At 48.0% G+C, this 17272-nt stretch overlaps 1 protein-coding gene across 1 annotated transcript in view; it reads right to left on the bottom strand.

The window, feature by feature from the left end:
- IGDCC3 (immunoglobulin superfamily DCC subclass member 3) overlaps positions 1-8265 on the bottom strand; it is a 93180-nt gene extending 84915 nt beyond the window's left edge. Inside the window, exons 1-2 of the mRNA XM_008638561.2 lie at positions 8205-8265; positions 7388-7693 (exon numbers count right to left, since the gene is read on the bottom strand). Of these exons, the coding sequence (XP_008636783.1) occupies positions 7388-7693; positions 8205-8265 (367 nt within the window). The remainder of the gene's footprint in view (positions 1-7387; positions 7694-8204) is intronic.
- Positions 8266-17272: the final 9007 nt, after the last annotated feature.

Here is a 17272-nt window from a genome sequence, read left to right as displayed (position 1 = left end):
GAATGGAGCTCATCTTTAAAAAGCTCTTTAAAGCTCTGCTTTAAGCTCCTCTGTGGCCCCTGCTCTGTCAGGGGTGATGTATGGGATGCACATCAGATCAGGAGGGAGATGTCAGCATCTGCATTTCCAGAGCTAACACGAGAGTCTGCAGATTCCCAGAGGTATACACATGACACTGTCCATCCAGCAGCACCTTGCACTGACCCCTTGTGTGATCCCAGAACCAAGCTAAGGGGGAAGACACAAACTGCACAAACAGACCAGAGAGGTGTGGTGCTGCGGAATTATCCCAAGGATCAGGACCCAAGAGACCTATGGACAAACCTGCACAGGTACAAAGAAAAGGCAGCCCTGCAGTCAGTGAACCAGCAGCAGGGCAGCTGAACAGGTAAGGGACCAATTTTAGCTGGTTGGGCAGAGAGAGTTTTATCATCAGAAAACCAAAGCAAAGAGGTAAATCTCTGCAAAATTCCAACCTCAGTAGCAAACAGTGTGTTTAAACCCTCTCCTGCAAATCCATGCCATTAAACAGAACAACTTGGACTCTGGCAAATCCAAATGACTCTCACTTTCAAGGTCCTGCATTCAGAAGCCCACAATGGAGAACAATGAGGTGGGGAAAAAGCTGAGGATCTTGACGCTGCATTCAGGAGGCCATCTGGTCCGGCCAGCACAGCCAGCGCTGGGAACGGGCAGCGTCATGGGTTGAGATTTAATCTGAGCCACTTATTGGGTGACCTCAGGCAAATCGTTTGACCTCCTTTTGCCTCAGTCAACCCAACTGTAAAATTGGGTTTAAAGCAAGAACCTTTCTGAAAACCATATGCTGTGCCTAGGAGGAGTGGGAGCAGACTCCCTCCCCAGCAACAGGGCTGCAATGGTGGATAGAGCCAAAACCAGAGTGGAAGAAGAGGTGCATGGAGCTCAGATCCAGCATCCCTTGATGTCAGGAAGCTCTGGCTGATGTCTCTCCTAGGTCCCATCCCACCAGCTCAGGGAAAGCAGCTTTGGCACCTGTGCAGAGACTCACACATAAGAAGGGATTTGTGAGGTCTGACCTTGCTCATATCATCACTACTGCACCCAAAGGCCCCAAACGTTCAAAGCAACGTGGTCAAATGCCACCCAAAATTGATTCCTACTCACAGTCTTGCCAATGAAAGGTGGCAGAAAAGCAGCTCCTCTCTCACCTGGGCCCCAGCCTGGCCCCAGCGCTGTGCACCCCTCAGACAGAAGCAATAGTGCAGATGAAACACCATGGCCAGCTAACCTGCGTCCCTGATAAACACAAACCAGCAGCTTGGCCCCTCAGGTGTTCACAGGAGCGTGCAAATCATGGCACTGACCGTAAACACATCCTGGGTTCAGAGAAGGGAAACTGAGGCACAGCAGGTGCATGGATGTCACTGGCGACACCATGGCCAGCTGGGACCCTTGTAGGGCAAAATGAGAGTGAAAGCCATACAAGCAGAGACCTGTCCTCCTGATTAAAATGATGCGGAAGGTAGCAACAAAATGATACAGGAGAGTGGCCCAATACTTCGAGGAGAGGTTGGAGCAGAGCAGCAGGCAGAGGGACAAGCAGGGTACAAGCACACAGGGCTGGGCACTGTGCTGTCCCCACAGAACTGCCCATGCAGGTATCACAGAGCTTCACACCATGTTAAAAAAGCAGGCAGAGAACTGCCTCATGCTGCAGGTGCAGGCCACAGAGATGTCAGAACTTCCTCAGCTGTGCTCCAAGAGTTAATTGAGACAAATAACTCAACAGTGCTGCCATTAATGAAATTCTTCTGATATATTTCCCTTGAGCTTTCTACAAATGACTAAGTGACATTACTGCCTGCAGTGCGAACCCCCTATATGAGAGATAACACTGCTGGAGCTAAGGTTGGCACATCCACATTAGAAGCCTTGGAAAGAAGTGCAAGATGATATTTAAATAACTATCACACTGCTAAGAAATGAGCAGCCAAAAGAAATATGGTCTTATAATATGCTCAAGTCTCAGGATGAATCCTGGCTGTTACATGCAGACACTGAAATGCAGTGGGTGGTAAGTGACAAACTCTTTTAATCCTGAAAATCTACTAAAATTCCCAGTCAAATCTCTCCAATTTTCCCCTAGTGACGCCTACATTTGTACATTTGTTTTGCAGCACACACAAGGCCAACTACTGCAACAGTACAGATGTGAGAAGCAGTGTCACGTGAACCAGCATGTCCTAGGGGCAGCCAAAAGAGCTGATGGAGGAAAATAACCTGCTCACCCATCATATCCATCTCCTGGAAACCTCTCACAGTGTTTCTGCTTTACTTAATTTCTTTTGCTTTCCTTTTTTTCCTTTAGTAATTCCTCATGGGTATTTTTCCCCTCTGAGACCCACTGCTGCAAGCTCAGAATTTGCTCTGGGCTTGCCATAAGCATTCAAAGCACAGACAATATAGAAATATCACTGGCATCAGGGCTGAGCCCTTCTGCTCGACATTAGAGAAGAAAGGGCATTAAATGTGAGCAGAGCCACAACAGGGGGGAAAATATCTCGTTTATGGATGGAGGAAACTTGGCACGTAACACCAAGAGTTAAACTGCACGAAAATGCAAATGACCATTAGCAAAAAAGTTTCTGGGAGTAAAAGGAAGATGTCTCTAGAACTGTAACTGACACCAGGGCATACCTTTACCTCCAGCACATTTTGCACCAGTAAAACAAGGAGTCACAAAAGTATCCCACTTCCACCTGCAAAAACAGGTTAACTTGTCCTAAGCACAAACGGTAGGCAGGGCTCTGCTGACAACACAGATACTGTACAGGCACAAGAGAAACCAACAGCAAACCCACATGTTTAAGGTCTGCCTTGATGTTTTGAGCTGAGACTTGCAATCTGCATCCAAACAGTGGCATTGCCCAGGAAATACCTTGGTGACAACTTTGCTGTCACCTTATTTAAACCTTAATTTAAAATGCTAACTTCATAATGAGTGGAACAAAACTGTGTAAAAACATTTCCCACTCTAATCCTGGTTTGATCCCCCCCAGTATGGCCTTCTTTTGTAATTACATCCCTTTGTGATCTCACTCTAATGCCTTGTATTGTGACCCATAAAATAATCAGCCCCCTTTGTCTCTCCCTAATCCTTTTAGACTTCCTTCTTGTCTCTACACTCTTATAAATGCTGCCATTATTTGGGCTCAGCAGCTCTTCCCACCACCCCAGAGCCTGGAAAGGGGGCTGCAGGTTAAACCCTGAATATATTCTGTGCATAGGAGCTGAAACGATGGGAAGATCTTTGCTGCTTTAAAATCCCTATGATTCCCAACCTCCTCCCCTAGCCACACAGCTTGGCAGGGAAACCAACCTGCAAGTTTGCATATGCACCAGCCCTCCCCACTTCTATATTTTGCCAATGACCTGAAGACCTTTGGCCTCGAGGTCACAGTGGCCAGGGTGTTTGTGGGGACAGCATGCTTGTCTCCAGGCTGGGCAAGAGGAGCTGCTGCTGCTGTCTGCAGGGATCAATGCAGAGGGGAGTCACAACATCTGCCTTGCCCAAGCTATCAATCCTGCCCTCCTGCTGGCAGGGTAAGTGCCACGGACAGCCACACACAGTGGGATGAAGGAGCAGAATTTGGGGCAGGATGCAGAAGGAAAGGGGATCAGGGAGCTGGGAATGGCAGAGGGATGTGTGCTGCTATGCTTGACTACAAACCAGTCACCCTGCAGCAAGACACAGTGAAGAAAATGTCTTTACAAGCTCAGATCTGTCCAGAGTTATTATCAGGTCCTGCAGTACTTCAAATACTGGGCAGGTCCAATTCACCAAACTTCAAGAAATCTCTTTGGCTCTAAATTGCACCATTGACTTAATTCTCCTCTTTCTTTTTTTCTTTTTTTTTTAAAAAAAAGCATCAGATCAAACAGGGAAAATTGCTGCTCTCAGGCTGGATACGTGCAGAGCCTGATCCGATACCCAGTTTGATGGCATTTCCAATTAGTGGTAACTGCTTGTTATTGAGTGATATAATCAATGGGTCTTACTCCACTGGCTGGGCTGTGATTTATGATGATGTGGAGCCAGGTCCATCAAATTACAGCATCAGCAAAAAGGGCTGGAAATGCCATGAGATGACATGATCGGATCAAGTGAGGCCACATTAAGCAAAGAGTGGTGATGAGAAGAAAGGTGGCTGTGTTCTGGGTTAGCCCACCTTCCAGAGGAGCGGACTCTGGATGTTACAATTGCTCAGAGGGTATCTTCATCCACAGAGAGCTAAAGCGTGTTCAGCTTCTGGCAGGCACAGGGGAAATCCAGCTCCTCAGAGACCTGTGAAAACACAGCCAAGCAGTGCCTCCAGAGAACACTCTATGAAGCTGATTTTAATTAAGACGGCTTGGAGTCATGCAAAATTACGAAACTGTCATTGAGAGACAGAAAAGATCTGCATTCAATAACCTGGTCAGATTATAAAAACATGTTGCATTCCACAACCTTTTAAACCAACACACCAGGGTTTGAACAGACACAGAAACAGCAACTGAAAGAATTCCAACCAGGGTGTTAGGCAGAGGGTAGAAATGCTGAGGGCCTCCCCACCCAGCTCAGTCACGCGTAGGCTTCTTGCACACTTGTGCTTGTTCAAAAGAAAGTTACACTACGAAAATATTACCAATGTATTTAGCACCTGACCAGCCAATCCACAAACCAGCCAAGGTCCACTTCCTTCCGCTGAGTATCTTCAATTAATAATGGCAACATACAGAAATACCTCAGAATTTAATTAAATAAATTTAATGAGTTAATTTTTAGGATGAAGGGTTTAAGATGCACCCGCTCCCTGAGGAAACTGCCGGCACCTTGAGCCCATCAGGGCCGCACGCGCAGCGGCTGAGAGCAGCATATTCTTCCAGTTAAATTTTACTCAATGCCAAGTGTTGAAGTAAATTTGAAACATAAAAATATGATATCCAGCCCACATTTCCTGAATGCAAATATGTACATTCCTCCGAGCCAAGAAGATTATATTCCAAGCAATAATACAAAGCCAGGGTCTGTAACGGTGATATGAGACTAACAGCCTGCCTTTGAAGACAGCGAAAAGTGCAACAGAGCTCTCGAGGGGCTCCGCTCTGTCAGATCTCTTTTATTCCTCAGTAGCACAGCCTTGATCAACTTTCAAGATTTTTGTTTGTGAAAGGATTTTATTTCTCCTTTGCTTTTGTGTTCAGATGTCAGGCTCAGAGGGAAGAGGAGCTCAGCACTGGGATGAGGTTTTACCCATCGGCAGTATTTACTCTGCTCCGCAAAGGTCTGCTTAGCGCTTGGGTTTTTTTCCCTTCCAAGCAGCTAGCACCCATTCCTTCGATGCAAAGGTCCCTAAAATGGGGACAATTACCCTCTCCTTTGACTTGCTGATTGGGACTTGGAGCAAGGAAAATCACTATCTCTTGTGTGTAACCACTCTGAGACTTTGCGGCTCAGGGCACAACTGTGATTCATTCTCAGGAGATTTCATCTACGATTAAGCAGAGTCCTAAGTGCAAGAGTGTGTTCCTGTGGCTCAGGCACAGTGGGGGAGCTTGCCCTGAGCAGCACGTTACATTTGCCCACAACATCCTGTTTTATTCCCATTATCTGCGGGCACCTGTAGCATCAGGGCTGGGGGGCCCCCTGCTTGTGCTGGCTTCACCCAGACCTCTTTTCAGGGCTGGCAACAAATGAAGCCTGAAGCCAGAATAGAGCCCAGAGCATTTTCAACACAATCTCTTTTTCACTTTGATTCATGTGAAACTATGGCTACAAAAGGAAACGCTATTCAGGGACACACAGCACATCACATACATATTGATGCAGGAGCCATGATAACAGTGTTTACAACCCACAATCTCAAAGGTAATTCCTCTGGCTCTCATGCCTCCAGTTTACAGGTCCAAGAAGTTTGGCATTGTGCTTGTGCATCAGTCAGCTTCCAGCTCATAAATGCCAGAGCCATTCACCAAAAGTGCTCCAAGGTTTAGCACCACAAGACTGACAAGTTTGAGATCCAGCTGCTAATCTGGCACGGCCCCAAAGCCCTTGGCTCCTGGACAATGTCACTTCTTACACTCCTGAAAAGCTAGGTTTGCAGATGGCCACTTCATGCACTCGGGAATTGTTATACACAAGGGCTGGAGTGTTCCCTTGGTGGGCTGCCAGCCGGCCCTGGCACTGCAGGGAGCGGGCAGCAGTGCTCCAAAAGGCCCCCCACTTTGGGGAATGCAGACAGGACCTCAGCCACAGACTTTGCCTTCACTTTTCCTGCTTTGCACCAGAAAATCACAGTGATATTTGCAAATGCAACAGAAGCATTAGTAAGTGACTTGCACAGAAAGAAGAGCAGTAGCCATCTCCCAAACAAGCTGGAGAACCCTTCAGCAAAACTTAACAAACCAATGTTCCACCAGGTCTCGCGGCCGTACCATAGACCCATTCTCACACTCACATAGAAATTACACCCAGCAGCAATTCTGGTTGAATGCCAAAATGATCAGTGGCTGCACTCCCAGAGCCCCCAGACAGTCTGTGGGCAAAGCAGGCCACCAACACAACAGGGACAGAAACCACCATGACGCCCAGCTCTGCCATCAGTCCTGGGACAAACACCAACCAGCAACCAGAGCTGACAGTGGAGAACCAGGAGACCCAACAAGCCCAACCATTTTGGCCAGGGCAATGCAAGAGGCTAAAGCCAGGTAGTGTGCAGGGCTGGAGTCACAGCCTGCCCTGGAATTCTTTCTCCCCCACCTTTAAATTTCATACCCTCACTGACATTTTCATCTCTCTCCTCCTCCTCCAGCCTCCCCCATCAGACAATCTGTCTGGTGTTGTTAGCCTTGCCCCCAAAGGCACTGCCACACCAGGTAGTAAATAAGACTTTGCTGCCTCTACACTGCCAGCATTAAATAACAAATGAAAGATACCATGACCTTCAGGAGGTCTTTGCCTACGGTTTGGGAAGCTCTGCCTGGCAAGCAGAGCCCAGCTGTGCTGCACAGTAAAGGGGCTTCCAAATTCACCGCAGGAGACACACAAACCACAGACTACTTCACCACATGATTTGATTGTAACTTACACCTCCCAACACAGAGAATTTACTGTTAGAAGGTGGGTTTTAGTTTTCTACCCAAGAAAGCTGATGAGCTCTTCTTTCACACTTGGACAGCTACACAGATTAGATGCCAGCCAGATTTTGACACCAGCTCCAGGATTTTTTTCTCTTCCTTCTTTTTAAACCCCCCCTCCATGAAAACCCAGCACCCACCATGCCACCCTCCCACTTCCCAACAAAGCCAGTGCCCCTTGTGGGATTGCCCTGTGAGGTGGGGGTGGCACAGTGCCCGTACTTACTTGCTGCCTGAATCTTTGCCTTCCGGCTCACCACCAGCCCGTAGTGGTTCTGTGCCATGCAGTCATACTCGCCTTCATCTGAGGACCCATCTCCCCGCACCCTCTGGAAGCGGGAGACGTAGAGAGACCCGTTGGCCAACATAAAGGCATTCTCACTGTCCAGGATCATCACACCATTCTTTCGCCACGTGATGGTGATGGGCTGGATGCCCTCCACCTGGCAGTAGAGGATCAAGGGTTGCTCCTGCACAGCTATGTCATCACTAGGCTCCACAACGAATGCCAGCTCAGAGGAACGGCCAAAATCTAAAATGAAGAGAGAAGGACAGAGTCAGCAGTGTGTCCATGAGTGGCAGCAAGAGTCAACTGCTCTGGCAGCTAACAGGGGATGATGGAAACATTTTGGATGGGCTACAAGGTGCAAGTGTTTCAGAGAAACACAAAACCCATGGGCATGCTTTGCCTCCCAAGGCTTTGCTCTCAGAACCTCAGGGTGCAATTTCTTAAAGCAAAACCACAGGCAAAGTCCTTCACAGCTGCCTTTGGAGGCTCCAGTGAAGGTGACAGGCAGGCACACTCCTCCAGCAGTTTGCAAAATGCTAGCTCCACTCCATACTCCTCTGAGGATTGCCTCTTCAGCTCCCATTGCAGGTGTGCAGCATCAGACAACTAAAACCTGCACAAGCACAGGGTGTCAGCCATTCCCAGCGCAGGAGCAGAAGTGCACACCAGTGCCAGAAAGCCATTCCTCTCCCCCCATAACCAGGGAAAAGCGTGGCAGAGGGGCTGTGCCATGCCCCAGACCTGTTTGCAGCACAGCCGGTGGGGGTGAAGGGGGGATCAGCAGCTCCCGATTCAGACCATATTGCTACCGGCATCTTCCCGACACGTCTCCCGCTTGGCAGAGCAGGAGGCTGTTTGCCTCTAGCACACAACACCGTGCCCTTCTGTCACTTTGGTCTCTCTCATGCTGTAACAGGCAAAGCATGGTGCTATTCAGCCCTTAATGAAGAGCAAGTTAAGCACCAAAATACAAACGCACAATGTTCCAGCTCAGCCACACAAAAGGTTTCTTGCAAAGCAATTACACTAAACAATGTCCACGAGAGATAAGTTATTGCAGACTTTGTACCAACAATAGGCAAACCCTCACTTCCCATCACACAGATACGTCCTAATTTACTTCTTTTGCCAACAGAACATTTAAACGCTCTGTCTTTGGCATGTTATGCTTCACTTGGTCACAGCATACCTTTTGAGGGTATAATTTGCCCTATAGTCATGAACAGACACTACAGAAGATGACAGAAATAGAACTATTGCTTAAAGATTGGCCAAAATACCTGCAGACATGAAAGACAAAAAGTGACCAAGAGACAGGAGTTATACAGATATTTGAAGGCTGTAAATGCAGGGATGGAGGTGAACTGCGCTTTTTTGAAAGAAGAGCAATGGTGAAGAAATTCCAACAGAGTAAGAAAACTACAGTTTCATCCAAATATGGAGAAAGCCTTTCTAACAGTTCACTTATGCATTTGGCCCTTCAATGGGTGTCTTCCCAACCTGTGATACAGCTTCTTCCCTCTTTCACAGGCTTAGTGGGACCAACTCCACAGATGCTCACAGAATTGGGATGCATACAAGCAATATCTCTTGGCAAACACCAGCCACAACACAGGCTTTGTAATGCCTGTCACTCATACAGACCCCACCAAGGACAGGATCCCCCCACGCTAGGCTCAAAACCAGGGTGGAGGGCAGACTGTTAATGCATGGTAAGAATAACAGAAATGAGAAGAGGCAGTTACACTAAAGAAAGAGAAGGAAAAAAAGTGTATTTTCTGCTCTGCAAAGCCAGTGAGATTTTTTTCTTTCTGTAAATCCCGACTGCTTTCTACGGCAACTTAAATTGGATTACGGGGGATAAACATTGAGTGCAACCTGAGCCGAGGCAGATGGATGGAGCAGACAAAGACAGCAGTGGTACTGCAGGGCCAGGCCAAAGGTACTGCCAACAAGGTATGAGTGTGTGCAGGGAATGGACAAACCCCACTCAGTGACAGACACCTAAAATACACACTTTATTAACCCATTAAGTCTTAAAATGTCAGGCTAGCTCCAGCCATCTCAGTGATCTATCGCTCACTGTGACTTCTTTTTTATGAGATAGCCCTGGGGTCCTCTCAGCAAGTCAGACTGCAGCCAGCACAAACCCATCAATTACTTTTTTTTGGTGAAAATTAAGGAATTAGATGAATGCTCTGCATTTTTCTGCAAAGTGGTCAGAGTCTCAACACCATGCTGGGGCCCCATTCCCTGTGTAGGTGCTCTGGTGAGTTAGGTAGGATAAGGACCCTTGCATCCTGACACTGAACCAAGAGGGACTTTGACTCCAGAAAGATTGAAGATTTCAGGATTTAGCCTAACATGCAATCAGAAAAAAATCTTAATTAAATAAATGCCCCATCTTCCCCCAGCACCCCTGCACTCTTAGATAAAACAGCTTATTATTATATGTACAATAAAAGGAAGAATCAACATAATTACATGCCCTTCCCACAATTGCTGTCATTATAACAACCATCATTAAGGCCTGTGATTGGAGATAATCATGTTTGCCTCCATAAACATTCGGTCTGCATCCTCACTCCAGGCTGCTTGAACTGCAGGAGTGATGACGCTTGTAATTAGGACTGGTGTCCTCAGACACTTGCTGGAGTGGGGATGGACACTGGTCCTGGGGTTTCCTTGGGCTGGACTCAATAGGAGGACTGTGCCTTGAGGTGTGACACTGTGCAACTGATTTGCAACCTGTAGACACCTTACAGTGTCCAAAAGTACCCAAATTCCAACTCAACTCAGGTTTTTCTCATGGGATGCGTATCAGTCCTTGAAGAAAGCCCACTGCCACTTTCCTGGAGTTTCAGGGCCAACTAACCAGACATATGTGGAAAAGCGAGTTCACGCGACCTGCAGATTTGGGAGAAGCCAAGCTCTGTCTTTCACCTGTCTCAAAGGCAGACTCTGAACACAGAGCCCTCTTTTCCCAGGATGCTCAGGATGAGAGACAAAGGGACAGACACTCCCAGAGGAATCTCCATGGTGGGACAAGAAGGTTCCTGGTGCTTGCTCTAGAGGTCAGCTCAGCTGAGCCAGAGGGAGAGCACAGACAGAATAAAGAGGCAATAGTGGGGGAGAGGGGCCCAATTCCATCAGCATAAAGAACTGATTGCATTTAGCAGTGAGGCATGGAAATGATGCTGAAAAGTTCGAAGTAAAACACTCCAAAGGCCCATGAAAATAGTGAAAGTGCAATTAATTGTGAAATAGCAAGGAAATTGCTGAGGCTGTGCACATTCACTCAGGGAGTCTGAAAGCCCCATCCCTCTCCAGCAGCTGGCTGTGTATCCAAACCCTGCTAATCCCACACAACATCCCAGGTATCTCCCAAAATGGACTGTGAGGCAGTGTGGCTCACAGCCACTCCCTGCTCGAGGCAGGAACTGTACAACTCTGCTTGTGGCAGCTCGAGTTTGCATTTGGAGCCAGGGTGTCAGGCAGGCAGCTGAACAGCCTGCTTGTCTCGACGCTGGCAGCGCACAAGGGAAAACTGCTTTGCTTTCTGCAAAGGGATGGAAGGAGGAAGTGTGATTAGCTCTGATATAAAGGCCATAAGAAAATTACTGGAATCCTCATTCTACAAGTCTCCTTTTGAGAAACATTTACCATCTCCCTGAGCAATACAATATGTGACTATATGTGCAAATATTTAACAAAAACTACTTCCCCTATTGATCAAGCAGACAGGCATACTCAGAGAAACCAATTAGCACTTGTGCTTTTGAACCAAGAGATTTATTTAGCGCTGAGAGAAAGAACTTCGAATTAATGGGAAGCTTAAAAGACACTTTGAAGTACATTTAAAAAAAAAATAAGTTTAATTATTTTTTACTTGACACTGTGATTCACATTCAGGTCTTCAAAAGAACTTGCTTATACCCCTATATTGTCCTTTTCCATTTGGGAAACATGATTTTGGGTTTCCCTCCTGTGCTTCAGTGACTAATCTCACCGCTCTAATTAGCGGTGACATCCATCGCCAAGGACCTCAGTCACATCCTGGCTCATCCTCCTGGACCCCATCCAGACCCGCAGCCAACAGGGCCATCCCTGCCCTGGGAGCACACGCTCCTGACAGATGAAGCCCGTATTATTACTCCTGTTCTAGACAGGGAACATTAATCACAGAGGGATGAAATAAGCTGCCAACAGCCCACTCTGAGCTTGTGGCAAGGCGAGATACTGTGGGAGCAGTTGGATCCACCCTGCTCTTCCTGGTGCAGCATCGTCGGGAGCACTGCTGGGGAGACCAAGGTAGCACCAGCTCCTTTCTCATCACACCAACAGCACGACATCCACCTGCAAATTGCCTCACATCAGCACAAATTTGCCCTCTTCTGATTTACTGTGTTTATTCCCAGCATAACGCAGCATAAATCAGCAGCACAACCACCACCAAGGATAACCACTCCAGTCCTGCTCCAGTAAAGCCAAAAGAAGATGCGCAGGACCAGAAGACTTTATAGTGGGATCCAGGTGAGTATCAGGACCAAAAACCTGGATGCAGGTTGGGCCATGCACATGAAAAACAGCTCCTGTTTTTCCAATGGTGGGTTGTTTTTCATTCAAATCCTTCTGCAAATGGGAGGATATGGAAGAAAGAGATATATGGACCTGAAAGATATTCTCCAACAGATTATAACAAGCTTCAGGCTGATGAAATTGGCAGCCTAAAAATCCAGCTGGTGTCCTCTTAAATCTCCTTGAGGCTGACCCAGACCCTAAGGAGAAAGCACTGCACTGCAGTAAAGTGCAAATTGGCTCTTTAGGGCATCCAGAAAATTTACATTTAAAGAAGAGGAGAATAGGCTGTAACAGGCCCCACATCTTGCTGGCAGTAAAGTTTACTAGCTCAGATTTTTTTATTCCCTTTCCTTTTGGACGGGAGGTTATATAAAGCGATTTTTCCATCAGAGAGCATAAACCACATCCACTAGTTAAACGACTGCAGGAGGTCTCTGACAGGGATAACACAACCTCTCAGCCACCTGACAGAGAACCCAAAAACAGCCAGCATCACTGCCCTCACTGAGGACACAGATTTTAGCTGAGGAAGGCAAAGAGCTGAAGAGCCAAAGAAGTTGCCCCAAATAATTTTCAAATGTTTGAGACCAGACTGAGCAAATCCCAGGAGGTCACTTGTTGAACACTGTGGAAGCTGGAAGCATTCACAGCACAAAGAGCCTTTCTAGGACAAGCTCCAAGTCCTTGTGGGTTCCCCCATCTCTAAAGAAAGCAGGATAAAACCTGTTGGTATAGCTGGAAAGGGCAAAGACCTTTCCTGAGCTAATTACCCACAGTAGCTCCATCCACAGTGAGGCATCCCAAGAGCATGGCAGCAAGCTGAGCATAGGATGTGCTGTTATTTGCACTCCCCACGTTTCACAGCCCTGACCAGATCACAGCCTCACCTCAGAGGGCATCAGTGACACAAACACAGAGCAGGAAACAACCGCACACAAGCAGAGAGCGAAGGCACAGCCAAGATGGGAAATGCTGTGCCAGAGCCAGGGTCCCTCCAGGCTTCAGCTCCTAAGGCTACTCTAACGTAGAACAGGGGAACAGCCAGTTTCATTCCCTGACCCTGCAGGAAAGCATCAGGGAGGTAGCTGTACCCACAGCCGGGCCCTTGCACAAATCCAGCAGGAAATGGACTGCCCAAGTGGTGAGTGATAGTGCCCGTGGATCAGAGATGGTGGCTGGGATGATGGCACAAGGCTGCCAAAAGAGCGCCTTGGCATCACAGCGCCAAACCCCACCAGCCAGCACAGCCCTGCCACCAAGCCCTTGAATTTCATCTTGAATTCTGGCAGGCAGGGATGGCATCCAAGGAAAGGGAAGGAAAGGTCTTTCTGCAGGAGGAGAAGTTAGTGTGCACATGAAAAACTTTGAAACTCTTAATTGTATCCAGGGGATTCAAAGCAAACTCAGCACTCTCTGTTCCCCACTATCCCCTCCGCCTTACCACCTCCCACCCTGAAATTCAGGATGGAGGATAGCATCTCCTTGTTCTTCTCAAGGAACCAAGCACTGCATGGATCCCTGCTCGCTCCAAAACCAGTGTCTTGAAACACGAGCTCTTCTCTCCCCTTTCATGTACTCTCAGGTTTCAGCAGCAACGACCCTTTTGCAAAAGCATCTTCACAGCTCAGCAGAACCATTCACCACAACCTGCATCCCCTGACTTGCCATCAGCTTCATCAACACAATTTCATGTGCAAGAACAACAAAAAAACCAGGCAGCAAATCCTTGACTCTACTCTGAAACTGGTTTTAAATTACCAACGCAGAGCAGGTCTGGGTTATTAAGTGACTGGGCTGCTCTCGAGTGGAGGGTGTGATGCAACAGTGACATCTGATATAATAGCAAGGCCAGATCAGTGTGCTCTGTGCTTTCCTCATACACTCGTCTATTTGCCTCTCTCGTCTCTTAAAATGCAATTATTGACATGTTCGCCTCCTTAACCATCAGTTTTATATGCTTGCCAATGACTCCTGAACATGTGTAAACAATTATTTTTATTTTCTTGCAAAACCAAAATGTTGGATATTCTTTTGGATAAGCAGACTCGGGTAGATTTTCATGAGCCCTGCTACATAATTTATTAGTTTCTAAACTCTGTAAAACTAAAAGCTCCACTAAAGTTCAAATAAGTTTGTGATTTCAAAGTAATTTTGAATGGACTATTCCTGTTTCTGACTAATGTTACTTGATTGATTTAAATGGGAATTCTTAATCTGCAGAGGGAGATTCTTGCATTGTTTAGTTATTTAAATAGAAGGAAAATATCCAGAGCCAGAAGCCCAGAAGTGCAAAGCAAGAAATATTGGGGGGAAAAGGGACAGAGAAAGGGACAGAGAAAAAAGCATCTGATCTGTCCCAGATCTGCTGCAGGCTGCAAAATGAAGCACATGGTCTGCTCATCCCATGGGTTTCGAGCAGAGTCTAAGGGTCGGTGAAGCAAGGGACTGGCACTGTATTGGGTCACTGCTTGGCACTTCACATGCTGTGACACAGGACCTTTGAGAAACAAGGAAATCAGAAATAAAAAAGTTCAGGCACCCAGAAAAGAGGGAGAGAGACTTTCTCATTTGCACACATAAAATGAGAGTAGTTTTGCAGCTCTCTGACGGGCAGTGCTGCTGCTGAGCTGCTCCACGCTAGCCCATGCCAGGCTGACAGCACATGTGCCAAAACTGGGATTGAAAAGGATGGAGGGGAGTGGGGAACCAGGCTGGAGTCCTGGATCTGGGACCCTCTGCCCAGATCCTCTCCCCTGGAACCCTCTGCCAGCTCCTAAGTGAACATGGGAACTGGGTCTGTGCAAGATCCAGAGCCTGGCAGGTAACAAGAAGAGGCACAATTACACTAGCTTAGTATTTCTGACTCCCTTTCCAGGGAGTGGTGGGGCAGATCAGAAGGAGAGCAACCTGTCCTGTTGCCCCCCCTCTCAGCTTGCTTTATACGCTTCCAAAGTTTACTTTTGGCACCATGATGGCCCCAGCAGGCACTTGAGTACCACGGGTACGGGTGGCTGCACTCACAACCCTACACCAGCATCGCACCGAGCACAGGTCCCAAACGCGGTGCACACAGATATGGCTGTGAGATGCCTGCCCCATTTCATGGGCTGCCTGCTGCCTCCACGCGGGAAAATCACGTCCTGAGATTCTCCTGTTGAACCCCTGAGAGAGACGAAGCCCAAACGTGGGCTTGAATTTCATACACAGTCTCTGAGTGTTACTCGGGGAAATGATACCTGATACTCTCTATGTATATTAAGAAAAAAGACAGGGTATTACAGCAATTTAGGAGAAAGCAATCCTTTTCTTGCGTCTGAAAAAAAGACAACAAAGCCATACAGAGTAGAAATTAGTGAAAGCTTATAGCTTCAATAATTTAGAAGTTAAGCCTACTTAAATATAAATGACGATGTTTAATTCCAAGGCTGTTACTGAGCAGAGCCGGGGAGCCTCTCGTATCCTATGCCTGTCTTTGAATGCCGGGCTCAGCAATAACAGACAAAAGCTGTCCACCACACAGAACAAAGAGATCCAGGAAATTTAAAAAAAAAAAAAAAAGAAAGAAAATGCTGTCTTGCTGCTGAGCCCACTCCAGCATGCTGACCAGCAGCTCCCAGTGCCTGGTTCACAGTCGCCAGACCAGCATTTTGGGGAGTTTGAAAACCACAGGGCTCGGAGTGGAGCATCGTGTCCCGCACAGCACGGCACTGCTCCGACACAGCATCCGTCCCCGCGGCGAGGCTGCTCCGGCGCTGATTGACACCGACGCGGGAGGGTTTATTAAACACAGCAGAGAGCACAAACACGTTACCTCGCTGTTAACCACGTCGAGAGCGCATAAATCCACTGAAGGGGGGAAAAAACCCTCGGAACCAAAAAACTTTGACAATGTAGCCAAACACTCCTCAGCGGGGCCAGCAAAACACACCTCAAAGTCAGGAGCCGCTGACCCGCTAAGGCGCAGCACAAACAAACACACAAGGCAATTTGGACAGCAGCAGGCGAAAACCTAGACACAAATTCAACTTGCTAAAGTTCTGCTTTCAAGTATTCACTTCGTTTCCTTGCCTCCCTCCCTCCAGGAAAAAAAAAAAAAAAAAAAAAGTACTTTTTAAACCATCCTCATTGTACTACGCAGGAATCTCAACATAGTAACAAGACCTGCTTCATTACATCCACTTTACAGGTCACTTCTATTTTGTGTGAGTTACACTGGCTTCTCCTCCTCGCGCGTCTGCTACGGACCACGTGGCGAGATTTATGATACTACTAACCCACAGCCTTGCTTCCTAAACACCCCAGCAGCTAATCTTTGATAAATCTAACACACACTTTTCTCCCTCTGACCATGCTGGGCTGCTTACAGGTTGTCTTTTTTTAGCAATTCATAAAATAATCACATAATGGTTTGGGTTGGAAGGGACTTTAAAGACCATCTCGTTCCAACCCCCCCCCCCCCGCCACAGGGACACCTTCCACTAGCCCAGGTTGCTCAGCTCCTACTTTTCCTTATCTGTAAGGCTATTAAGAGACACAAGAACAGAATCCACACGAATATTTTGCTGCAGAACAGCATCTTTCTCAGATTAGACCTATGCTTAAGTAGCATCACCAGCAGAAGAAAAACCCTGCCATTTATCAGCAGGACACGTGCACAGTAGGTCCAGGGAAAGCTCCCTTTGATGTTCTGTAGTTCGGCCCTGGTTCGGTGGACTGCGTTACCAATGTGGACAGAGTTGGCATTACAGGAGAGCACAATATACTTGCAGGTCTGAAGTTGCTCGCCCTCATCCCTGCAACTTGTCTCCCAACATCTCTTCTCTGTCGCTATCGCCTTTGCTGACGAACGCGACGCGTCCGTCGGGCGCTGCCTCCCGCTCCCACCGCGGTGACGATGCCAGCTCTTAGGATCCGGGAACGGCTGGATGCCCAGCCACGCCACTGCCCCGGCAGCCATCACATCCCTCCCCAGAGCTAGCGGTGCGGGCTCGAGCTCCACAAACACCACCGTCCTTCCCTAGAGCCCCCCGCACAAGGGGTTTCCAACTGGAAGCACAGCTCCCAGGGAACACTTCGGGATCTCTGCGGGTGAAGGCGCTGGATGGGCTGGTGCGGAACTCCGCAGCCCCAAGCACGTCTCCCGCTCGCCCTCCCGGGGGTACGCGCCCTGTTCCCGCCGAGGGTTGCTGACCCGCAGGGACCCCCCCGCCGCACCGGCGGACACATGCGGAGGCGTTCCGC

Source organism: Corvus brachyrhynchos, unplaced genomic scaffold (assembly GCF_000691975.1).
Source record: "Corvus brachyrhynchos isolate BGI_N302 unplaced genomic scaffold, ASM69197v1 scaffold200, whole genome shotgun sequence".
NCBI lineage: Eukaryota > Metazoa > Chordata > Aves > Passeriformes > Corvidae > Corvus > Corvus brachyrhynchos.
This window is presented reverse-complemented; position numbering and strand designations above follow the sequence as displayed.